Source organism: Musca domestica, unplaced genomic scaffold (assembly GCF_030504385.1).
Source record: "Musca domestica strain aabys unplaced genomic scaffold, Musca_domestica.polishedcontigs.V.1.1 165, whole genome shotgun sequence".
In the NCBI taxonomy this organism is placed as follows: Eukaryota; Metazoa; Arthropoda; class Insecta; order Diptera; family Muscidae; genus Musca; species Musca domestica.
Window position 1 is genome coordinate 1,281,121 of NW_026712228.1, and position 27,655 is coordinate 1,308,775.

At 34.6% G+C, this 27,655-nt stretch overlaps 1 protein-coding gene and 1 long non-coding RNA gene across 2 annotated transcripts in view; both read right to left on the reverse strand.

The window, feature by feature from the left end:
- Positions 1–26,886, reverse strand: part of LOC131800516 (CUGBP Elav-like family member 2) — a gene marked incomplete at its 5' end in the record, with an annotated part of 149,734 nt that extends 122,848 nt beyond the window's left edge. Inside the window, 1 exon segment of the mRNA XM_059120293.1 lies at positions 26,838–26,886. Within this exon segment, the coding sequence (XP_058976276.1) occupies positions 26,838–26,886 (49 nt within the window).
- Positions 11,032–16,537, reverse strand: LOC109611825 (uncharacterized). Its single transcript, XR_002194130.2, has 2 exons — positions 16,223–16,537; positions 11,032–11,074 (listed from the first exon to the last, which is right to left on the reverse strand). It is a non-coding gene; the product is annotated as an uncharacterized LOC109611825 (long non-coding RNA).
- Positions 26,887–27,655: the final 769 nt, after the last annotated feature.

Below are 27,655 nucleotides of genomic sequence, written 5' to 3' on the forward strand. Positions count from 1 at the left end.
TGTTATTATGTGAGTTATGAAAATAAATTGTGTGTCATTGAGTTCCAGACTCAAACTCCAACAAAATTTTTAATCTTCAATTGTTGATACTGTCAAGTTCTGATAATGGCTTGCTCGCGAAAATAAAGGGATCGAAATCGCAAAAAAATGCTGAAGAATGGCCCTAAGCTTACTTTTACAAGAAAGGGCATAGTCTTCTATTCGAAATGTTGGTTTTTTTTTTTTTTTGCTCCATACAACAAATTCTCGCAGTATTTAAAGACGAAGTGATCTAAATTCTATATGATGATATGGAGGGTATATAAAGTTTGTCGTTCCTCATAAAGTATGATTTTTTTCGTTGGCCCGTCGTAATATCTATGGTAATCACCCTAACTTCCGAAGATATCGACCTAAATTACCAACATGTTTTTCTATGCATAGTCTGTAAGGTTTATGGGGTTGAAAACGGAATATATCGGAAAATAATTTTATATAAAGGTATCACACGATTGAAAACATGTGGACATTTTCTAAATCAGAAATGGCTATAATTTGGTATTAAGGTCTATTATTGAGTATGAAATATGGCAGAATCGTTACAATTTTTGGAATAGCCCCCATGTCAAATTGTCAGCAAGGTATTTTGGAAGTTTTTACCAATTTTGGCAACGGAATGAACTATAATATAAGGAATTTTGATGGCTTGTCCTAATGTAAGGTTTTTCTTAGTATATATCTGAATTATGAACCATATACAGGGTGAGACAAAAAAACAGCAACAAAGTCAAAGGCCATTATTTTTGATTTTCTTATAATTTTATTGAATGAAAGCAAAAACGTCGTATATAGCATCAAATTTTAGAATAAGTTTAGATTTGTTCGAATTGGTCACCTTTGGCACGAATTATGCCCTTCAAACGGCAAATGAAACTGTCCCACGTTGCCCGAATGTTGCTCTGCGGTATTTTGGCCCATTCCCGTCGAAGCGTTTGCTTGAGGTGATCGACACTCTGGTATTTTTTAGTACCAACCTAGCCTAGCTAAAGACTCCAGACACAATAGTCCAACGGATTGGGATCCGGAGATTTTGGCAGCCATTGCGTAACCATTCTTGGGTGGCGCGTACTGAGTTCGATGGAGCTGAGTCCTGTTGGAATGTTCAAGGTCTGCGGCAAAAATGTTTGCGTGCCCAAGGCTTTAATACACCCTCCAGGACATTTTTTGCGCAATAATATTCGGCATTCGGGAGAGCGACCATCGGCAGTTATGGAGGCTCACACCAACACCATGGCCGGCGCTTGAGTTCTGGCTGCCAACCGAAGATGCACATTTTCAGCTGACCTCTTTGGCAAGTAAACACGATCATTTTGTTTGTTTACAAACTGCTGGACAACGAATGTTTTCTCATCGGAGAAAACCAAATTCGGCATTTCACCACTTTCGGCCAAGCGTAGCAACTCTTTAGCTCTTTTGAGTCTATTTTCTTCATGTTGCTGTGTAAGTTTTTGCACTTTTTGGAATTTCAATGGCTTTACCCCGAGCTTATTTTTCAATATTTGCCGAATGTAATATTGCGATATGTTCAGCTCACGAGCCCTTTTTTCGGCCACTGCGACGCGGTTTCGATCAAGTCGCTTCTCTACTTTCGAACCATTTCTGCAGATGTTGTTCTTTTCTTCTGTCCACTTCCTTAGCGATGGTACGAGACACAAAGGATTTATTCACATGTAAATGCTGGAGTGCTCTAACTATAGTCACTTGTGATTTTCTAGCCAAATATAAAGAAATCACACTATCACCCTTGAATTCTATCACGAATAAGTTTCTCGTGGAAAATTGTGATTGCTTGTAAAAAATATAATGAGCTCTCACTGGAATAATTTTAACAACTCCGGAATTGTTTGATTTGAAGTTCGTAATGGGTACTTTAAACTATGACGGAAAATATTCCATGCAGATCCACGGACGCATATAACGGTGCCTCACCTTATTCGGTATTTTGATGATATTTGCGACATTATTATCCGGAATTATTTTAAATTTGATGATATTATCGACATTATTCACGAGAATTGTTGCAAATTTCATATTTGAAGTTCGGAATCGATATTAACGGCTATGACAAAAAATTACTTATGAAAGGCCACTACTACTTCGTATAGCCCCCATATAACGGTTTTTATTTGAGTCGTTATTTTCGACTGTTTTTTTTTTTTTTTTAGAAAAATTTTAAGTTCCCTCTAAATGGTTTAGGGTATAAAAATTTCGACTCGTCCGAACTTAGCTGCTTTTTACTTCTTTTTTCTTTTAAGTTGTGACTTTATAACTGTGGAAATAAACAATAAGTAACTATAATACTCCAAAAACATTTCTCTACAATTATGGTAACAGCTGCATCTCCGGGTTGCATATCCATTTTCTTTATTTTGTGTCAAAGATTTATAGAAAAGACAAAACGGACGCATAAACTTACCTTAATGCATATTGATGGAATGGAAGGGAATTATTTTCTACTATGCCGAGAAATGATATAGGCCCCAGATTCAAATCGAAAGAAGCCAATTGCAAGTTCTTATTTAGACTGACGTATATCTACATACAAATTAAAATGTCCATCCTCCATTTGCAATAAAAAAATATTAGGGTAAAATAACAAACAGTTCGTTTTCTTATATTTAGAACCAAATAATTAAGAATGGGTTTTTTGGCATTTACACTGAGCTACGAAGTCACTTTTTTATGGCTGGGATAAATGCACAGAAACATTACAGTTAAAAACAATAAAGAAATAACATATTCATATATATATTCGTTTCCGTTATTTGCTTCTCCAGGTGCGAGAAATAAAAGTTATATATGAACTTACCCTGATATAAGGTAAAAATATTTTTGTAAATACCAAAATTCCAGTATTCGAGTGGAATGCGTCACTTTTGTTACTCGGAAAATGCATTCCGAATGTCAAACAATTCCGTAAAAAGGTTAGCTACAATCATAAGAATGACGAATATCGGGAGGACAAAGGCTGTAGAAAAATACATGGGCAGATGGACCGGCAAATAACCAAAAACAGGTCAAAAAGTTGTAAGTTGGGCCGGGCCGAACTTTGAATTCCCTCCACCATTCGGAACGAAATGGACATTTTCAAAAATAAAATCCGTTAACATTTCTGTTAAAATCTTAAAAATACCGAATATAGCCGATATAATTCTCTACGACGTGAACCTGCATAGGCTTTGTTTGTCATAAGCCATTACCATATTCAAATTCGAAAATAAACGGTGTATAATGTAGCTAAAATCATCAAAACACCGTACATAGGGAGGCACCGTTACATCAGAGATGTACGAAGACGTGGACCTGCACAGCCAATTTTCTGTCTTATTCCGTATTATCCCTTAGGAACTTCAAAAGACTTTAACAGACAATTTTCTGTCATAAGTTGTATTATCTATTACGAACTTGAAATACCAAATTTTAAACAATTCCGGTGAATAAAGCCACTAAAATCAGTAAAATTCCGAATATCGGGAGGTGCCGTTAAATGGGGGTATATGAAAACGTGGACCTACATGGCTCATTTACGACCTTAATCTGCCTACTGGCAAAATAAACATGTCTGCAAAATTTAGCCTTCTATCTTGATTTGTTCGAAAGATAGCGTGATTACAACAGACAGACAGGGAGGCAGGCAGACGGACATCGCTAAATCGCCATAGAATTTAACGCTGATCCAGATTATACTTTGTTGGGTCTTACATGCGTATTTCGAGGAGTCACAAACGGAAAGACAAAGTTAAAATATCCTCATAGTATGGTGGAGGGTATAACAATGGACCTCTCTCGTATCTTTATGCCGCAGAACTTTCTGCAGAATCTGCCAGAGACATGATAAGTAAATGGACACTCATAGACAAAGGACATGTTTTTTATCCTCCAGGAGTATAATATAGACACTATTAGCTTCAAATTTTCCACCGAGTGCCGAAACCGTCACTTGCCTCAACAATCTGTCACACTCATAGAATATGTTGTGTCGGAAGAAATTAATGAGTTGAGGCGGACATTTTTGAAACAAATTTTCATGTATATTTTAAACCTCGATTGTCAGTGGATTTTTTGGTAACACCTCAATGGTCATTGAAATGTCCCACTGTGTCCTCGGATATATGGGGAATATCCTTGAGGGGCTCAAAGTGCAACATTTATTATTCGGCCTATTTGGGCTTTTCATCAGCTCAATCAGTTTATCATTTTTTCCCCAACTACCGACCAACAATTTTACATATCTCGAATTTTTATTGGGTCAGTCATTATGGTTCTATTCTTCAATACAAGTAAGTCCTTTTATTCTTGTGCCGGTGTATGTGTGTAGTAAGTGCGTATGTATATGCAATTTCGAATTCTCAGAAAAGATAGTTCAACCTACAATATTTTAAATTCAATCAGTAAAAAAAAATTTGAAATAAAAAAGTTCATTAGCTACCAACAGAGGCACCAACATATTTACATAAATAATTGAATATATCTACTGGTGTATCGAACATTACATCAAAAATAAATCGAATAAATATGGAAATTAATTACAAAATTTAAATAACACTATAATCAATTTTTTTCACAAATCTTTGAAATAAAAAAAAAATAAATAAATACAACAACATAAATCAGTAGTAACTCCTATGCCTCGAGGGCCGCTCAAACCAATCGTAAATTATTTGACACGCAGTTAAAATCAATTCGAAATCAAACATAAAAAAGATAACAGCGGGGCCGAAGTTACATTTAAATTATTTAACATTTCAGATTGTTTTTTTTCGATTTTTTTTATTATTATTACACAAACACACATAGATAGATCTTTTTTGTTGTAATATTGTAATTTACAATTTGCTTTCCTTCCAATCGCTTTGGAATTTATTTTCTATTTGATTTTCAGATAACAACGTCTATAAATTACACAGTGATGGTACTTTTATTTGCAATATTTTTTGTGAGAGTTTTTTGTTTTTTTTTTTTTTTTTTTGTTTTGTAATTTATTTAAATTTAACAATTAACACTTAATACGAATTTAAACAAGAAAAAAGTAAAACGTTGATGTGGTGTTCAGTCTTTGGATTGTCGGCAGTTTAATGCGCGCGCTACGTTGCATTATTTATCAGTAAATGTTTGGCCGAACGTTTAATCAAATCGTTCAGACCTCATCAATTGATTGCCAGCCAAATGCAATTCTGCAGTCACCCCTTTTTATTTTGTAGAGTGTTGCAGTTGTTGTAATTGTGATTTAATTCGCATTCGTGTTGTTGCTATTTTTGTGGGCTGTTTTAGTTTTAGGTTTTTTGGTTTTCTTTTTCGGGTTGGCGACTGATTTATTTTAGTGAGATTTGTTCTGTTTTAGTTTTGTTCTTTTTGGCTTTTTTTGCTTCGATTATCTGAAATGACTCTAAAAATAGTTTGATTTATCACCCAAAACAATGCCTTCATTTCCACTGAATGCCAGAGTGTATGTTGGGCGCCATTTTTTGCAACAAAATACCAAAGGACATTTGTGGTTGAAATGGATTGGGATCAGAGAATCCCAATGGCATATTTGGTTTGTTGGTGACGAGATTTCAAAAGAGCAAATTTTGTGGATAGACAAGTGAGAGATTTAAGGGGAGTTGACGATTTATTTGATGTTTTGAAATGCATTAAATCCTAAATGGGGTTTTTAGCGAATTTTTTGCAAAGATAAATTTAAATTGATTGGCGATACTTCTAAAACACAGATACATGTGGATTTAAGCCCTAACGAGAACATTACACATTTCAAGGAGGTGGTTAAACACTTTTCTAGATTTGGGCGGGCATTTTTCTGCCCTAGCAATGCTATATTCCCTAGCAATGCTATATTCTGTAACTTTTCATACCTATTGTCAAAAGAAGGTATGTATTCTTAGGTCGTAAGAGGGTAGGTCAGGAACGTGAAATAAAACAACGAAAAGTCAAAAGTCGGGCGGGTCCGACTATATAATACCCTACACCACAATACATACTTAGTAGAGCTCCCGTAACAAAAGAACTTATTGGAAGTAGATCATACCGTCTATCAATATTTGGTTTTAGAGCAGCAAGGAATAATAATACATGGGAGGTATATCCATTTCTGATTCTATTTTCGCTAAATTTGACGGATATATTTTTATCTTTTTTTTTACCAACAAACATTGCCATAGAGTGCATGATATCACTTCGAGAAGGATTATATTAAAAAATATATATCGGAACCGAGTTCCACCAAATGGAAATGTACATTCCGAAATTCACTCTATTTGATATTAGCCATTATTTGCACAATAAATCTGAAATCGAATTAAGGATATATATGGGAGCTATATCCAAATCCTAGCCGATTTCGATAAAATTTGCAAAGGTATTTCCGAGCTCTGTAAGATATCTGCTATCAAATATCATTCTTGTGGGGTGCATATTACGAATGTGAGGGACTTAACACCAAATCGGATGAGGTATATATATATCAGAACCGATTTGCACCACATTTGAAATACTCGCCTCTGGGCTGAATTCCGTCGGAAGTGCCCAAATTCAGTCTATTTGGGTTGATATTAGTCATTTGGTGCACAATAAACCTGATATCGGATAAAATATATATGGGAGCTATTATATATATTCAAATCTGAACCGATTTCGATAAAATTTGACAAAGCTATTTTTGGTCTGTATCTGATATCTGACACCAAACATTATTCTTGTGGAGTGTATATTACGCATGTGATGGACTTAAACACCAAATCGGATGAAACATATATATATGGGAACTATAGGTATATCTGAACCGATTTTCACCAAATACGAAATACTTGTTTCTAGACTTAATTTGGTCGGAAGTGCCAGAATTCAGTCCATTTGGGTTGATATTGGCCATTTGGTGCACAGACGGATGGACGGACAGTCTCAGAAATTGATTCTATGAAGATCCTTAAAGGTAACTATGGAACTCTCGGTTCCATCTCCATGTTACAAAGAAATGCACAAAGACAAAATAGCCTTACCAGGGTATAAAAAGTGAGTAGACCCTCTCAAGTGTTGCTACATTGGAACCAATTTGAGTAAGCTGTGGATAATGGTTAAATAGTTTTCGAACCCTGGTAAAAAAAAGTTACTTTTAACGACTTAACGGTGAGTGATCTGAAAAGGATTGCTAAATATTTTAGCCAACAATTTTTCGAGCACCCCCAGAGCGATAGAGCAAAGTGAAGTGAAGAGTACTGCGTCGTATCAGATTTCCACCCGCCAGGGAGGCATCACCACAGTTTACGACGTACGTTGGGCCCTGATGGTGATACTGAAGCAACTGAATACGCAGGGAGTTACCTGACAAAAATTCTCAATCTGCCGCTAGTACACCACACCCTTCACGAAGCCTGGAAAATGGGTCAACAGGTCCCCCTACTGAAACCAGGCAAGGCGAATTGTATTGGCCAATTTCGCTCTTGTCGCCAGTAGCAAAGATTTTGAGGCTTTACTCCTCCCCAAGCATCAGAGAAATCTATGCGGTTGCCAACCATCAACACGGATTCCGTCCATAAGCACCACAACAGCAATGCACTCCATATCGACGCAGAACAAGCTGTGTCAGTATTGGTAGCCTTTCAAACCTATCAAATGTATTTGATACAGTCCATTACACCACACTATTTGGATATGTAGAGAGAACTACCCTCCGGACAAGTTTAAAAAGTCGGACAATCAAATGTATATTTAGAAGCCACTGATATGTAGAATTTCGGAACCAGGAGTCCAAACCCCGTAGAGGTAGTTTTCCGAATTCATCGGCCTCCAGAAGGCATAGAAATTATTACGTTTGAAGATGATTGTACGATTATGCCGTCGGGGACCATATGTGTATGATTGAACACCTATCTTGTGGAGCATTCGGCCGTGCTAGGTTTGGACTGTGTTGTGTTAATCGAAATTTTGGGATGTACCAAGTCTTGAATAGAATCGGATGTCAATTTCGCTTTTTATGAACTTCATGGGCATTCAAAATTTTGAGCCTTCGTGGGGGAGTTTCCAGAAGGAGTTTACCGATATGTCCCATCTTCACAACGGATCATTTGTTAGTTGAAATAATGGGATGTGTGAAATATAAAGAGAATCTGAAGCTTACTTCGGATTTTATAAATTTTATAAATGGGGGAGGCAGCAGGCTGATAGAAATATTGAGATGTGCCAAGTAATAAATCCGATGGCAATTTCGCGTTTTATGAGCTTAATGTACGTTCAAAATTTCGACCTTTTGTGGGGGAGGTAACAGAAGGAGTGGACCGATATATCCCATCTTTACACCAGATCTTGAGTTTATAAAAATATTGATATGTGTCAAATTTGAAGACAATCGGACTCTTACATCACATTTTATAAGAGTTGTAATTATTCAAAAATTTAACCCTTTGTGTGGGTGGTGCTTGATGGAGTGGAGCGATATTATCCATTTTCGTACCTGACCTGCCATTGACGCAAATATTACGATTTTCAAAGTTAGAGAAAAATCGGATTATCGTTTCCCTTTCTGTGCAGAAAATATTTTTTTTTAAATTTTGACCTTTTGTGTGGGAGGTACCAGAATATCAGGAGGTACCGTGGGAGCTATACGAAGGCGTGGACCTGCATAGGCAACTTTTGTCGTCAACCAATATTCAAAAGCAAAACTTGAATAAAATCGGTGAATAATGTACCTACAATCATCAAAATACTGAATATAACCCTTATACGTGGGTTATACTAAAACGTGGACTTGCACAGACAAATTTCTGTCATAGGCTGTAATATCCATTACGAACTTCAAATACCGAATTTGAAACAATTCCGGTGAATAATGTCGCTAAAATCATCAATATACTAAATATCGGGAGGTACCGTTATATGGGGGCTATACGAAGGCGTGGACCTACATGGCTCATTTTCTGTCTTAGGATGTAATATCCATTACGAATTTCAAATACCAAAATTGAAACAATTCCGGTGAATAATGCCGCTTAAATCAACAAAATATTGAAAATAAGGAGATACTATTATATAGGGGCTATACGAAGGCGTGGACATGCACAGACAATTTTCTGTCGTAGGCTGTAGCATTTATTTCGAACTTCAAATACCAAATTTGAAACAATTCCGATGAATATTGTCGCAAAAATCATCAAAATACCGAATATCGGGAGGTACCGTTATATGAGGGCTATACCAAAACGTGGACCTATATGACTCATTTTTAATACCAAAAGTCCAGCAGACATAATAATAATAATAATAATAATAATAATATAATAATAATAATAATAATAATAATAATAATAATAATAATAATAATAATAATAATAATAATAATAATAATAATAATTATTTATTTTATTATTAATTATATTATTAATTATTAATTATATTATTTATTATAATTATATTAATTATATTATATATTATTATTATTATTATTATTATTATTATTATTATTATTATTATTATTATTATTATTATTATTATTATTATTATTATTATTATTATTATTATTATTATTATTATTAGTATTATTATTATTATTATTATTATTATTATTATTATTATTATTATTATTATTATTATTATTATTATTATTATTATTATTATTATTATTATTATTATTATTGTTATTATTATTATTATTATTATTATTATTATTATTATTATATTATTATTATTATTATTATTATTATTATTATTATTATTATTATTATTATTATTGTTATTATTATTATTATTATTATTATTATTATTATTATTATTATTATTTTTATTATTATTATTATTAATTACTTTTTATTAATTATTATTATTATTATTATTATTATTATTATTACTATTATTATTATTATTATTATTATTATTATTATTATTATTATTATTATTATTATTATTATTATTTTTATTATTATTATTATTATTATTAATAATTTTTATTAATTATTTTTATTAATTATTTTTTATTAATTATTATTATTATTATTATTATTTTTATTATTATTAATTATTTTTATTAATTATTATTATTATTATTATTATTATTATTATTATTATTATTATTATTATTATTATTATTATTATTATTATTATTATTATTATTATTATTATTATTATTATTATTATTATTATTATTATTATTATTATTATTATTATTATTATTATTATTATTATTATAAATAAACATGATTAATTGTAGAAATCCGCTGGAAGTAGAGGGTGCTTTCTCAGAAATATAGACAACATGTCAATTCGGATGCATAAAAAAAAACAATAATTTTTTCTATTGACAGCAATAGAAGACTAGGGTCTGTGTTACCTCCTGGACGACCTTTACTACCTAAGTCTTGGGAGGAAAGTTTTTTTAAACAAAGACCTTACACATTTTCGAACCCAAAATATTTTCATAACCTCTTGTAACTACAATAATATTTATATTCAATTTCAATAATATTTTGTTAATTTACGACTCTCAATATGTTTAATATTGAAAAAAACCGTAACGCATGACTAACTTCTGTTAAAAAAAACACACACACACATGACGACCTTTTAGCAAATTGACAAAATAAACAAATGTAATTCTTTGTTATTGAATGAATAAATAATGCAAAAAATTACTTACGATTTTTTTTAACAAATCATCTTTTTGATGTTCAACAGCAAAACAGAATATTTATGTCAAATTAAAACCGGAATGAGATGTTGGTTTAAATGCCACGGGCGGGGAAATGTTGCTGTTTCAGCTGGTAACGATTGCCGTTTAAAAGTAAATAAAATATTTAATTGAAGAATTCACAAATAATTCCTTGATCAATGAATGTCTTACGAAAACAAAATGCACAGTTAAATAAAGACTTTTATTTTGAAAAAGTACGCAATATGTCACTCAAATTGAATGCGACACCAACACACACACGCACACATTGGCAAGGTAGACAATTTTGAAATGTTTTTTTGTTTTATTTGTGTTTTTTTTTTTTTTGTTTTTTTCAATTCTCTGTTCCTTGTACTTCTTCGTTTCACTTTGTGATAGCTGCTATGTGATTACATTCGGTATTATTTCAGATAAAACAAAAAAATTAAAATAAAAGAAAAAAATTGAATAAACGCCCATTGACACAATCACTTCTTAATTGTGCACTTTAGCTGAAGCGAAATTAAATGGCGGCGAAAAGAAAAAAATACATTGACAGGCAAGGAGCCAGCCAGCCAGCTAGCAAAGGAAAAAGCGGGCAGACACACCGAAAGAGAAAGAGAGAAAGACGCGCAAATAAGAGGATGTGCCAGCATCATTGTCGCAATTCACGCAGAAAATTGTTGATTTCGCGAAGCGATGAAACTGCTTAGCACATGGAAAACAGATTTGAGTTTAAAAATAAATCAAACAACACACCGCGATTTTCTTGAGAAAAATACAAAAAAAATCTGTTTCTTCGTTCTTGTTGGTTTTCTTGTAGTATTGTCTTGTTCTGCGCGTCAATCTTGTCGATGACAGTGAGAAAATGCATAAAAAGAACGAATTTGTGTTTTTCGCTGTTAAGCGATTTAGTTACACCATTTCCAAGGGATGTTCGTTATTTAGCATTTAAGACAAAATATTAAAAATAAAATTTTCAAATTTATGTACAAACTTTTGCAAATTTTAACAAATTTTAACAAATTAGTGAGAGGGTATTTTTAATAAAGTTTGGTTTAAAAATCAACTATTTTACTTAGTAACAATTGTTTAATATTTTCACAAAAATCCACGATTTATAGCCAAAAAGTCCAAAATACGGTTTCGGTAATTTTTTTTTTTGAGAACTCAGTTGAAAATGTTATCCTATAAAATAATTTTTAAACAGAGAAATAATTTAAAAAAAGAATGCCCTATTCTTGCCTTAGTTTACTTAAAAAAGGCATATGGCTAGAGAGGGTATATATCATTTGATACGGCCAAAACATGCCTAGTCGAAATATCGGTTTTAGACCTTTGGAGTCGGTTAAGAGATGTGCGCGCGATAACTTCCGAATGGAGCACCCGATTTGGTCCAAACTCGGTACATCGTAATATTTTTGTCAAACATAGATCGAGTTCGGAGATGGACAATATCGGTGCACCCCTTCTGGCCCTTCCTCCACAAAAGGCCAAAATTTTCATAAACGGATGATCTAATTTTGAGCAAACTTTGCAAATCGTGATATTTGCATTACCGCAAGATTGGGTGCGAGAATGAACAAGATCGGACTACTCCTTCTAATACCTCTCCCACAAAGGGTCCAAATTTCGAATATCTTAAACGCTCATAAAATGCGAAATATAATGCAGATTCTCTTCAAATTTCACACATACCCATATTTCTACCATTGAGATATATCGTACCACTCCTTTGAATACCTTCCTCACAAAGGGTCCAAATTTTAAATGTCTAAACGGTCAAAAAAATGCGAAATATGCATCAGATTTTCGTTAAGTTCCCAATATTTTAAGCATAACAAGACAAGTTGTGAAAATGGGATATAACGGCTCATATTTCCTGGAATCTCCACCACAAAGATCAAAATTTTGAATAAGATGGGATGTATAGGCCCACTCGTTCTAATACTCCCCCCAGAACGGGTTAACATTTTGCATAATAATAACTTTTACAAAATGTGAAATAAGTGTCCTATTGTCTTCAAATTTCGCATATCCCAATATTGCTACCAACACAAGATCAGGTATGAGGAACAGATGAAACGAACTTTTCCTTCTAATACCTCCCCCACAATGGATCAGTATTTTGAATAAATAAAAGATGAGATGAAAAAACTGCAATCAACTTCAGAGTGCTGTCATTTCTAAACCACTCGTCCGACAGCAGTTAAAATTCCTCCAATGACGGCTCAATATATTGCTTACAAGCGTACAAAAGCATTTTGGTGAGAATTTTCCAGAAAAAAGTTATTCGTGATGGAATTCAAGCGTGATAGTGTGATTTCTTTATATTTGACTGGAAAACCACAAGTGGCAATCGTTTGAGCACTCCAGCATTTAAATGTGAATAAATCTTTTGTATCCTGAACCAGCGATCCGTGATACCGTAGCCCGACGTCAGATCTCGGGTCGCAATGGCTCGCCGAAAATGGCTCGTGAGTTGAATATATCGCAGTATTCCATTCGACAGATATTGAAAATGAGGTGTAAAGTCATTAAAATCCGAAAAAGTGCTAGAACTTACACCGCAACTGAAAGAAAATAGTCTCAAAAGAGCTAAGAAGTTGCTTCGCTTGGCCGAAAATGGTGAACTGCCGAATTTTGTTTTCTCCGATGAGAAAACATTCGTTGCCCAGCTATTTGTAAGCAAACTCAAGCGCCGGCCATTGTGATGGTGTGGCCGCCATAACAGCCGATGGTAGCTCTCCGCACGGTCTTGTATTAATCGACCGTCGCATCAGAATAAATGCCGAATATTATAGCGAAAATATTCTGGAGGGTGTATTAAAGGCACGCAAACATTTTGGCCGCAGACCTTGGACATTCCAACAGGGCTCAGCACCATTGCACTCAACACGCGAAACCCAAGAATGGTTACAAAATGAGGTTCCTCCCTTCATTTCCAGCGCACAATGGCCACCAAAATCTCCGGATACCAATCCGTTGGACTATTGTGTCTGGAGTATTTTGGAAAGCACGGTTGGCACTAAAAAATATCAAAGTGTCGATCACCTCAAGCAAGCGCTTCGCCGGAAATGGGCCAAAATACCGCAGAGCAGCATTCGGGCAGCGTTTGACGGTTTCATTGGCAGTTTAAAGGCCATAATTCGTGCCAATTGTGGCCAACTCGAACAAATCTAATCTTATTCTAAAATTTGGTGCTATTTGCGACATTTTTTGCTTTCATTCAACAAAATTTAAAAAAAAAAATGTAAAAAGTATTATATATCATCCAGTATATATATTTTTTTTTAAACCCCTTTATTTCTAATAAATTGGTCGTGCAGAAGAGCGTTTCTTCACATAAACTTCGGCTCATAGGGTTCATCCAAGATTTTGCTGGGTTACTTCCAATACCTGCTACGTAATTGGATCGGAGTAGAAATCATATAGTCCGCACCTGCTGTAGAATATGAGCTAACTTATGACCAATTTAAATTCCCGTGAAGCCACAACTTCCAATATTTTGACTTCAGATGTTGGCTACTTGAACTCTCAAATGCATTAAATATATTAAAATAAGCGGTGAAAAAAATGGTTTTAGGACGAGCGAATTTTGAAGTAATTGAGTATTCCACACCAGTTTCAAAAAATTCGAAATCGGTTTACTTTTGGAGTAGTACCAATTAAGCCGTGTCGCTCAAATTTTGTAATTTTTCATTGTTTGAACACTTTTTTCAATGGAATTAGCTATGACTTGCTATGTGATTTCTCAATGAATATGTCAAGTCCGCAAAAAATGGTAAAAAGGCTGTAAATTCGGCCGGGCCGAACTTTGAATACCCTCCACCATTTGGTACAAATTTGTCAATTTTCCAAAAAGAAAATAAAATCCTTTAAAAATTCTGTTAGAATCTTAAAAATACCGAAAGTAGCCGTATATTAGGGTCTATACGACGACGTGGAGTTGCATAGGCAACTTTTGTCACAAGCTTGTAATAGCTATCCAAATGTGAAACTTGAATAAAAAATCTGTTTATAATGAAGCTAAAAGCATCAAAATATCGAATATAGGGAGGTACCATGGGTGTTATAAAATGTGGACCTGCGCAGACAATTATCTGGCAGAGGCTGTAGTATCTGTTACGAACTTTAAATACAAAATTTGAAATAATTCCGGTAAATAATGTCTCTAAAATCATGAAAATACTCAATATCAGGAGGTACCGTTATATGGGGACCATACGAAGACGTGTACTTATATGGCCCATTTTCTGTCTTAAGCCGTAGTATCTATTACGAACTTTAAATACCAATTTTGAAACAATTGCGGCAAATGATATCGCTAAAATCATGAAAATACCGAATATCGGGAGGTGCCGTTATATGGGGGCTGTACGAAGACGTGGACCTACATGGCCCATTTTCAATACCAAAAGTCCTGCACACATGATACACATTTGAGTAAAATTGTATCAGCCGGACACAATTTTATTAACGGACGGACGGGCGGACATTGCTAAATCGAGGTCTAAAATGTATATTTCGAGGGGTTACAAACGGCATGACAATCTTAGTATACCCTCCATACTATGGTGGAGGGTATAAAAATGTGAAACCCTGTCCATTTCCAAGGCTTTAGACATAGAAATTAATTATATTTTGTGACTCAGGATTATTATTGTGAACTGTGTACAGGAATATTTTGAAATCAGGACCTTTGGAGACCTCCTCAAATTAAGGGTACGTTTGATGTTGTGTATTTTGAAGGCTTTCTCGATTTCGGTATTTCAAAGGATATTGCTTCATTTTGAACCACATGTATTTGCATCTTATCTTTTGTAAAATTCAAACAGATATTTAAAATCGGAGCAGGAAATGTTCTACACTGGTCCATGTAACGATATAGTCTTAGTATTACTGTGACACCAGATATTCGGAATTTTGAAGATTTTACGGCAATGTTATAACTGTTTGAAAAGTTAGAAATATATGTGTTTCAAATTGTTCCATTCCCTCATGGTGGGGGTATCGAACTTTCGGTCCGGCCGAATTTACCGTATTTTAGTTCACTTAATTCCTTTGGGCTTGTTTTATATATGTCAAATTATTTTCAATTTATGTTTTCAAAAATATTGATGTTTTTATTCAAAAAATGTTTTTTTTTTAATTTAAAAATTTAAAATTTAAAAAATTTCGAAAAAATTTTAAAACTAAAATTTTTCAATTTTTTTTAAATATTTCAAAAATTTGTTTTTCTTTCAGCATTCATAAAAAACGTCGTGAAATAAAAATCAATAATTTTCTCTCGCTTAGGAAATGGTGTAAGACTATGCAAGGACTCGCTTGCAATTGAATTTAAATTTTTCTTTCACTCGATTTTTTTTTTATTTTTTTGAATATCCCGTTAAAATTCCAGCACATTATATCATTTTTTTTCGTTTCTTCTTTTCTTTTTCTTTTGCTCTTTGCGAATTGTCATTTCAATTACATTTCACTTTAAGCGAATGCCATCGTCAAATACTCGAATTATGCAGCCAGTAGAGTAGAGTAGAGTAGAGTATTTACCCGATTGTAGCCCGGCTATATTATCGTCGTCAATTGGCAATTTGCCTTTGTTGGCGTGAAGAAGAGGAGACACTGAACACGAGGAGCGAGCGAAGTGGCAATGCGAGCGTCCGACAATTGTTGGCGAGTTTGTGATTTATTTTAACTGATTGACATTTTAGTTGCAACCGATATCACGGAGTTCTCGTCTATATCTGCGGTTTGGGGCGAACTTTCGTAAATGTAAGTTGGCCATATGAATGCATGAATGTGGATGCAGATGCTGATGATGCTGCTGCTGATTCTGGTATCTGTTTGAATGCAAAATGTTAAATGCAATTGAAAAGACAGACCGACAGACGGACAGGCGAACAAAACAGATAGACTATGTGATGGCTCTTGGTTGTATGAATGACAGAGTGATATACCTATCTACATACGTAGATTTGTGTTGAGTATAAATGGCTAGCTGTAGCCATGGATAGATGGTCTGACATACCGACAAACAGCCATTCGAACATATGGAATTTACGTCTATTTACATTCAGGGTGTTCATGTATATTTCATTGCAAAGTGTTAATGCATTGCCATTGCCGTCGTTGTTACTTCTTAACGCTTCTCTGAACACAGCGAAGTACATCACCGACACCGGGTGGAGCCGGCTGGGGGCAGGGAGGGGAACGTATAGGGTTTAAGTTGTAATCAAGCCAGAGTAGGGATGGACGTTTTAGCACAAAACAGGTAAATTGTAATAAACTAAGTGCCGTCATAATATGGCAAAATGTGAGCAATGTTTACGAGGGGTGGTATGGAAAATGCAGGAAATTTATAGATTTTGAAAATATCATACCACGATATATCGCAAAATTTTCCACTAGACACATTTTTGATGAGAATTGATATTTTGAAATTCGAGCTACGAAAGTATTTAAAAGTATCGGAGTTATTGAAGAGACTTTTCTAAGGAACTTCTTTCCAAATTTTCGAAATAGAAAATATTAAGCATTAGAGATAGATAATACAGGGTTGCCCATATTCGACGGACCCATGTTTTTTTTTTTAAAAATCAAAGAAAAAAATAAAAATTTGGCGGTTGGCAATGTTAATCTTTTAATTTGTTCCAAGTAGATTTGTTTACATCAATTTTTGAATATGAGATATCTCAAATGGCCGCCTCTGGCGTTGATGACGTATTGTGTCCTTTTTGCTGCATTTTCCATCGTTTTTGCCAACATTTCGGCCGGAATAGCGGCTATTTCTTCACGAATGTTGTCCTTGAGCTCTTCTAGGGTCCTTGGCTTGTTAACGTAAACCTTTGACTTCAATATCTCCACAAGAAGAAGTCAGGCGGCGTCAAATCGGGCGAACGCGGTGGCCAGTCCAAATCACCACTTTTCGATATCAAACGGCCCGGAAAAAAATTCTTCAGAAAATCGATTGTTATGCGACTTGTGTGCGGTGGAGCTCCGTCTTGTTGAAAGCAGAACTGCCTCATACGTTTTCGACGAATAATTGGCATCACAATATTGGTCATCATGTCGCGATAACGCTCCTGATTGATTTTAACAGCATGGCCATTTTCATTTTGGAAGAAAAACGACCCAATGACCGTTTTCGCACTAACGCCGCACCAAACTGTGACTTTTTCATCATGAAGAGGCACTTCTTGAATCCCCTGAGGATTTTCAGTGGCGTAAAAATGCTTGCTTATTTACGGTCCCATTCAATGTGAAATGGGCTTCATCGGACATGATAATTTTGTTCCAAAATTGCTCGTCATCTTCGGCCATTTTGATGACTCTTTGGGCCCATTCCAATCGACGAGGCTTGTCCGCAGGCAACATTCTTTGCGTCAATTGAATTTTGTACGGGAACAAATGCAAATCAATGCGAATAATCCGATGTAAAGTGGACCGAGCCATGCCCAACTGCTGAGAACGGCGTTTTTGGGATGTTCTTGGGGACCTCTCAACACTGGCTCGTACGGCAGCGATATTCTCGGCCGATCGCCTTGCTCGACTTTTATATGGCCTCTTCGGATTAGAAAGAGCCTTACCAGTCGAAAAATTTTCGTATTAACGCTTAATGGTTCTATTTCAGAACGCTCGCGTGGCGTGTATTGGTTCATGGTAAAAATCTGCTTGGACTGACGCTTCAAACGCGGTATGTCATTAAGCGATGTGACATCTCTGTCAAAAGTTATGGCGTTGCCAGATGGGTCCGTCGAATATGGACAACCCTGTATGATTTTTCAGGTCCTTCTAGCCAAAAATCGTGGATTTTTTAGGAGTATTTCTTCAAGGATCATATAAGAAAAATAGTGGATTTTTTCCAAAAAGGACCTTCTGGTGAACTAGCCGGAATTTCATTAAGGGAATGCACTAAGGACAAAACTAGTGGATTTTTTTAAGATTATCTGCTAAAAAGTAAATAATTGTCCACGAGGGCCATTAATGAACGGAGGGGTTTAAAAAGATTTAATTTTTGAAATTCTAAACTAAAGATCATTACATTTCTTGAAGAAATGAAATGGGATTTTCCAAAGGACCTTCTAGCAAAATTTCCGAAATTTAAAAATTCAAGTTAAAGATTTTTCAAAAACCAAAATCGTCACTTTTGTTTGGGAAATTTTCTGCAAGGATTATATATCAAAAATAGTAGATTTTTCAAAAGGACTTCATGATCAAAAGTTGATTTCTTTAAGGAAACGTACGAAGGCCAAAATTTTTGGATTTTTGATTGATTTTGAAATGATCTCCTGTTCAGACCTCAAAAAACATAGTTTCATACTCTCAGCCATATGGTTAGAGGTGGTATATATCATTTGATACGGCCAAAACGTGCGTCATCAAAAGAACAGTTCTGAACCCTAGGTCTTTTTGGGCCAAATCCGCTTCAGGATATTTGGAGTGGAGTAGAATGTCCACCAGTCCGTCCGTCTGTCTGTCTGTCTTTCGTACGATAACTCTCGAAGGGAGTATCCAATTTGGTTCAAACTTGGTATATCGTAATATTATTACCAAAATTAGATCGAATTCGGGGATGGGCAATATCGGTCCACTCCTCCTGGTACCACCCCCACAAAAGGTCGAAATTTTCAAAAACAAAACCTTACTGCCCAGAAAGAGAAAGGATAATCCGATTTTGCTCCAGCCTTGCAAATTCTGATTTTTGCGTCAGTTCTATCTCGGGTGCGAAAATGGACAATATCGATTCACTCCTTCAAGTGCCGCCCCCACAAAGGGTCAAAATGTTGAATAATTACAACTCTTATAAAATGTGATGTAAGAATCCGATTGCCTCAAAATTTCTCTCATCGCAATATTTTTATTAACCCAAGTTCTGGTGTTAAGATGGAGTATATCTGTCTACTCCTTCTGGTACCTGCCCCACAAAAGGTCGAAATTTTGAATATCCATTAAGCTCATAAAACACGAAATAAACATCCGATTCCATTTAGATTTGGCACATCTGAATATTTCCATAGACGCAGGATTTTTTATAAAAACGATAGAGATCGGACCATTTCTTCTGGTACCTCTCATACAAAGGGGCAAAGTATTGAATAACCAAAACGATTATAAGATCCGAAATAAGCATTAGATTATCTTTATATTTCACACATCCCATTATTTCTTCTAACACAAGATCTGCTGTGAATATGATATATATCGGACCACTCCTTGTGTTAACTCCCCCACAAAGGGTCAACATTTTGAATAACCATGAAGCTCATAAAACGTACAATTAAAATCCGATTCCATTTAGATTTGGAACATCTGAATATTTTCATAAACATAGGATCTGTTATAAAAACAGTAGAGATCGGACCATTCCTTCTGGTACCTCCCCCACAAAAGGTCGATTTGGAATATCCATGAACGTCATAAAATGCGAAATAAGCATATTTCACGCATCCCATTATTTCTACTAACAAAAGATATTTTGTGAAGATGGGATATATCGGTACACTCCTTCTGGTACCTTTCCCACGAAGATTGTGAATATATATGAAGAACGTAAAAAGCGAAATTAACATCCGATTCCATTCCAGACTTGATACATCTAAATATTTCCATCAACACAAGATCTATAATAAAGATGGTAGAAATCGGACCATCTCTTTTGCTACCTGCCCCACATAGGGTTCACGATTTTGAAGAACAAAACAATCAAATAAAGCGAACAATAAAGTTGTGAAGATGATATATATCTGCGAACTCCTCACCCACAAAGGGTCATAATTTTATACCCTCCACCATAGTATGGAGGGTATACTAATTTTGTCATTCCGTTTGTAACACCTCGAAATACAAATTTTAGACCTCACAAGGTATATATATTCTTGATCAGCATAAAATTCTACGCGATTTAGCGATGTCCGTCCGTCTGCCCGTCCGTCCGTCTGTGGAAATCAGTCTAGCTTCCGAACGAATTGAGGTAGATTGATAAAATTTTGCTCAAATGTATGTTATGTCTGCAGGACTTTCGGTATTGAAAATGGTCCATGTAGGTCCACGTTTTTGTATAGCCCCCATATAACTGTACCTCCCGATATTTGGTATTTTGATTATTTTAGCGAATTTCTTCAACGGAATTGTTTCAAATTTGGTATTTAAAGTTCGTAATGGGTACTAGGGTACAGCCTAAGACAGAAAATTGTCTATGCAGGTCCACATCTTCGTAGAGCCCCCATATAACGGTACCTCCCGATATTCGGTTTTTTGATGATTTTAGCGAGTTTATTCACCGGAATTGTTTCAAATTTGGTATTTAAAGTTCGTAATGGGTACTAGGGTACAGCCTAAGACAGAAAATTGTCTGTGCAGGTCCACCTCTTCGTAAAGCCTCCATATAACGTTGCCTCCCGATATTCGGTAGTTTGATGATTTTAGCGAATTTATTCAGCGGAATTGTTTCAAATTTGGTATTTAAAGTTCGTAATGGATACTACAGCCTAAGACACCTGAACCTGTCTGTGCAGGTTCACCTCTTCGTAAAGCACCCATATAACGTTACCTCCCGATATTCGGTATTTTGATTTTATCGACATTATAACCGATTTTTTTTTAAGTTTCGCATTTGAATATATTAATGGCTTATGACAAATGTTACCTACGCAGATTCATGTCGTCGTATAGACCCTAATATAATAGCTTCATTCGGTATTTTTAAGATTTTAACAGAAGTTTTTTACGAATTTTATTGTTTTTGAGAATTGCCAAATTCGTTCTAAATGGTGGAGGGTATTCAAAGTTTGGCCCAGCCGAACTTACAGCTTTGTTTAAGTTCGCATTTGAATATTGTAATGGTTTTTGATAAAAGTTACCTGTGTAACTTAATGTAATATGGCAGCTACATTCGGTATTTTTAAGATTTTAACAGCATTTTTAACGGATTTAATTGTTTTTGAGAGTTGCTAAATACGTTCCAAATGGTGGATGGTATTGAAAGTTCGACCCGGCCGAACTTACAGCTTTTTTACTTGCTATAACTTGTTTTAAGATATCTTGGTAAAAGGTAGCAAATTTTTAAATGATCCTCTGGACAGACCTCACGACTTTTTCAAGGATATCAGAGACTTTTTAATAAACAATGTAGAATTTTTTAAGGGCTCCAGAAATGAGATCGTCGGCTTTCTTTTAACCTTTTTAAAACTTCCACCAAGAAAACCTCAACTTTATTGATCAAAAAAATATTATTTTTATTAAACCCACTTATCATACCAACCCCCCACATCCACACACACCTTGCCGAATATTGTATTACAACAGAAATTAGAAATGTATATGGCACGTCCGAATATATGCTCGCTATGTGTTGCATGCATTTCAAATGCTGATTCATACGTCTTAAATGTTCTTGTTTCATTTATTATCAATGCTGTGCGAATTACTGCTCTGTGAGATGCCCAATGGAGGTAGCGGTGTGTGTGTTTGTTTCATTTTGGTCCCCCACCACCACTGCCGTTGAAGTCATTTGGTAATGCAACGATGCATTCATTTCAAAAGGGGTGGGAAGGGGGTCTGAGGGGGATATTACAACTAAGAGCCTATGCCGTCATAATTAACTTTAAAAGAGTGTTAATTACAACGAGTATTTTGTTTAAAAAGGTATTGACTGAACAAAGGCTAACGTTATTTTGAAAAAGTTTGGAAACGATTTGGGACATAGAGATTTCTGGTGGGTAGGATTTATAAAATAAAAATTAACATTTATTGCAATTTATTTTGAACTAATAAGTTGTAGGTTTTTTATCAGAAGGCCTAAACATTGAATACTGCGAAATTTTGTCCAACTAAGACTGAGTTCGAAAATAGAACCTGTAAATACTTTCTCTTTGGAATTCACCACACAAGAGCTGAATGATTTAAAAAGCCAAAATTAACGTTAGCAGGAATGGATTCCCAAACACGAACATATTTTTCAGGTGATTGGAATCGCAGAGTACTTATTCAGGTCTCTAAGTCTTTGATCTTGATATGATCTAGCTTGAGATAGTATTAAGGTCTCTTGTTGTGGTTTCTTTGCATATCCTTGTGGAACCTTGCTTGAGAAGTTATTAAGTTCTCGTGCAGTTATATCTTGTTGGATATAGGTCTATTGGTATGATGTTCTTGGATATACTTGTAGCACCCTTGCTTGAGTACTTATAACAGCCTCTTATAGTAGTATCCTTGCAGAGTCTTATCCAGGTAAAGTAAAGATATTTTCAAAATCCTTGTGACGGCCAGAGTACTTATAGTAACTAGGTCTTTGGTTTATCAACCCAAGATCTTGCTTTTCGCCCCGAAATCGATTATTTATTCTGAGATCAAGTCGTAAATATCCTACAAACTCAGAAATATCCAATCAAACCTCTACCAGTTTCCAGGACCTACTTATGGTCAAAATTTTGAACGATTTTGATTTTCTCAAATTTTGGTTTTCCAAAAGGTAAAATTTTTTAATAATCATGAATCTCGTATAATGACACCAGGACAATTCAGCACTATTTTTGGGATTATTGTGATTTAATGTGTTTCAAAATTCGGAAAAAAGACTGTGCGTCCAATTTTTATTGGTCTGAATGGTTATTGGGGTATTTAAAAATATATTTAGAAAGTAAACCCTAACCAAAACGTGGCTTGGAATTTTTTAATTTTTTTCAAGACCACCTTCAAATCGCCAGGCGAGGATATTTTAAGAATTTTTTAGGGAGACAACCAACAACCTCCAAATCAATAGGCGTGTTTTTTTTTAATTTTTTTTTCAAAGACCGCTTTCGGGTCAATTTTTTCAAATTTTTTAAAGACCGCCTTCAAGTCGATAGGTGGGGATTTTCTAGGAATTTTTCAAGATCCACCTACAAACCAATAGCCGTAGATTTTTTAAGAATTGTTAAGGTTTTTTCAAACACTACTTTCGGGTCGATAGGCGTGGATTTTTTTTAAGAATTTTTCAAAAACCACCTTCGGGTCGATAGGCTTGGATTTTTTTTATGAATTTTTCAAAGACCAACTTTAAGTCAATAAGCGTGGATTTTTTAAGATTTTTTAAAAGACCACCTTCGGGTCGAAAGACGTGGATTTTTTAAGAATTTTTCAAAGACCATCATCAGGTCAATGGGCGTGGTATTTTTTTTACCAGGCTCAATATACGTGGGGTTTTGTTTAGTAATTTTTCAAAGATCACCTTGGGGTTTTTAAGAATTGCTCAATTTTTTTTTAATTTCTCAAAGACCATCTTCGGGGCAATATCAGTGGATTTGTAAAAAATTTTTCAAAAAAATCCACTTCAAATCTATAGCCGTGGAATTTTATGAATTTGTCAAAGGAGGATTTTTTTAAAATTTGTCAAAGATCACCTTCAAATCAATAGGCATGGATTTTTTAGAAAATTTTCAAAGACCACCTTCAAATCAACAGGCGTGGATTTTTTAAGACTTTTTCAAAGACCACCTTCGGGCAATAGGCTTTTTTTGAGATTTTTCAAAGACCACCATCAAATCAATAGCCTCGGATTTTTAAGAATTTTTTAAAACCACCTGCGGCTCAATTTGTGTTGGTTTTTTAGCAATTTTTCAAAGACCACCTTCGGGTTTTTTAAGAATTGTTCATAGATTTTTTAAGAATTTTTCAAAGACAATCTTCAGGGAATATCCGTTAAGAATTTTTCAAAAATCAACTTCAAATCAATAGCCGTGGATTTTTACGATTTTTTCAAAGTTCATCTACAAATCAATAGGCATTGATTCTTTAAAGACCACTTTCAGATCAATAGACGTAGATTTTTTAAGAATTTTGCAAAGACAACCTTCGGGTTAATTGGCATGGATTTTTTAAATTTTTTCAAAGACAACTTTAGGGTCAATAGGCGTGGATTTTAACGATTTTTTTTAAAGACTATCTTCGGGTCAACTTATTTTAGAAAACCCTTTTTGTGGTTCTCCAAACCCAGAATCGTGAATTTTTAAGAATATTATAAAGTTTGTTATTTTTATTTCAAAAAAAATATATACTTTTCATTATATCGACATTTCAGGACTCCTTGATATTATTAGAACAAATGACTAGAATTTGAATAGCATCATAACAAAGAGAATTCTAAAAAATAGTAAATTTAAAAAAAAAGAAAATTTAAATTTAGAATCTGCATCTTTTGATATAGGGATATATTATTATTTCCGGATTTTTTTTTTTTTTTTTGATTTTTAGAAAACCTATAAGGACCTTATGCCAAATGATCGATGTTTCCATCAGAATAGATTTTAGGGACTTTCTGTAAAAACGTTGAGTCTAGTAATATTCAGAAATTCTTCTTCAGAAATTCTGTTTTGGTTAAAAATCTGGTAATTTATTAATATTTTTTTAAGGACTTCATATCTTAACTATAACTTCTGGCTTATTCTCTTTAATCACATCTCTGAAGGACTTTATTTCCTAGTCCTTTATTTCCTAGTTAATGGCTGATTACCAAAACTCTTTCTAGCATCTCTCCCCATCCAAAATATATTATGCACTATAATTCTTCCTCTTCTAAAACCATTATTTCTGTATCTTACCCCACATTTAATTTTAATTTTCCCCGAAAAAAAAAAAATATTCAAAAGGGTAATTTTAATATTTTATAATCCCGGAACAAGTCAAAGTTATTTATTTATTATTTTTTTTTTTTTTTTTTTTTTTGGTTGGAGACGAAAGGAATTTGTTTTTTATGATTTGTTTATTTATTGTCCCCAAAATCCTACCACCAAAATCCACTTATTGCCAAAAAACAAAGGCTAGCAACAGTCAAACAAAAAAAAAAAAAAAAAAACCCAGCAACAACGATCTATGAAATATCAAAGGCCATTCTGGCGGCAGGACAACGGCAAAAAAACACTATAGCCGTATTTCATACCAAACCTCCCCCCCACAATCAAACCCCATAAACACACTTTATATGATTTAGTGCGACGCTCTCTCAGTGTCACCAAGCGTTGATGTATGTTTTGGATGCTTTTTGGAATTCGTGCTTAGATACCCTCATCCCCCTCTTCCTCTTTCACAATAACCCTCTACTCTTGGCCCATGTCAAGTGACCCAACCAAGCTATGTGGGGGCTGGCGGGCGACCATATAGAGGGTGTTGGTGACACCATGACGGCAACACTTGATGTTGTAAGCAACGCTGTTTCTGTGTGTCTGTATGTGTGTGTGCAGTTGAAGGGTGTGATGAAGAGGAGATGATGCCGGCTGACTAAAGTTCAAATAATGTGAGAGTTTGTCAAGTGTTTGCTCGTGGTATGGCCTGGGCACATTGTTTATGTGACCCTTTCATCATCAACACATTTATCTACGGGCAGGCAGCATGGCATTGCTGGCTGGCTGTCCGAGTGGATGGACGAATAGATGGATGGATTTTTTGGGGGAAGGGGCAGTAGAGAGGGAAGGCAATTCTTGGAAAGAAAAAACAACAACAACACCGAGTATCGAATGACTAAACTAAACCATAACAAAAACATTTCTGGGCCAACAAACAAAAACAACAACAAAAGTGACGGCAGCAGCAACAAACGGCAACTACGTCATGGAATGTGCTGTAGAACTAATTTTTTTCGTTTGAACCCACAAATTTTGTTTGTCCTGCTGGTTGGTTGGTTGTAACGTTGCTAGGTTCTGTACCCGGTCATATGTCTGTCTGTCTGACGCTCCTCCATAAGTCTGTTGATGGTAAATAGTTCTATTTTTTCTTGTTGCCTCTGTTATGCCTTTTTGGGTAAATTTGTTGATTTTTTTTCGAGAGGATGTTTCCATTTTTTTGTCTCTTGTTTTGGTAAAGAAAAATGAATGGATATCTGTATGAAGATATATTCGCAATTTTTCCTATTGGTATTTACATACATTAGAATGATAGAGAGGGAGAGAGTTCGTAAAAAAACTATAGGCTTTTTCCCAAAGTTTTTTAATTGCAAACTTAAAAAGTTTTTTTTTGCATTTCTTCTTTCGGCAGAGTTTTGGTTATTTCATTTGTTTGGAAAGGACATTTCGGAGAATTTTCCAACAAATCTTAGAAAAAAGTAATCCTTGCAAGGGATGTTGGATGGCATTGGCTTACGTTGTATGATTTTGAATCGAAAAAAAAAGATATTTATTTCAAATTGAAGGCTACTTACCATTACGATTTTCACTATCGGCGGGTTTCATTTGTATGGGATGATACATCTGAAAATAAAAGGAAAAATAAGTTTTCAATAAGTAAATCAATAAATATGTAGATTCAAAAACAACAACAGAACATCTTAAAATCAAGAGGCGAGGATTTTTTAAAAATTTTTCAAAAACAACCTTCAAATCAACAGGCGTGGATTTTTTTTAAGAATTTTTCAAAGACCAACTTCAAATCAATAGACGTGGATTTTTAAAGAATTTTTCAAAGACCACCTTCAAATCAATAGACGTGGATTTTTTAAGAATTTTTTTCAAAGACCACATACAGGTCAATAGATGTGGATTTTTTAAGAACTTTTCAAAGACCATCTTCAAGTCAATAGGCGTGGATTTTTTAAGAACTTTTCAAAGACCATCTTCAAGTCAATAGGCGTGGATTTTTAAGAACTTTTCAAAGACCATCTTCAAGTCAATAGGCGTGGATTTTTTAAGAACTTTTCAAAGACCATCTTCAAGTCAATAGGCGTGGATTTTTTAAGAACTTTTCAAGACCATCTTCAAGTCAATAGGCGTGGATTTTTTAAGAACTTTTCAAAGACCATCTTCAAGTCAATAGGAGTGGATTTTTTTTAAGAACTTTTCAAAGACCATCTTCAAGTCAATAGGCGTGGATTTTTTAAGAACTTTCAAAGACCATCTTCAAGTCAATAGGCGTGGATTTTTTAAGAACTTTTCAAAGACCATCTTCAAGTCAATAGGCTGTGGATTTTTTAAGAACTTTTCAAAGACCATCTTCAAGTCAATAGGCGTGGATTTTTTAAGA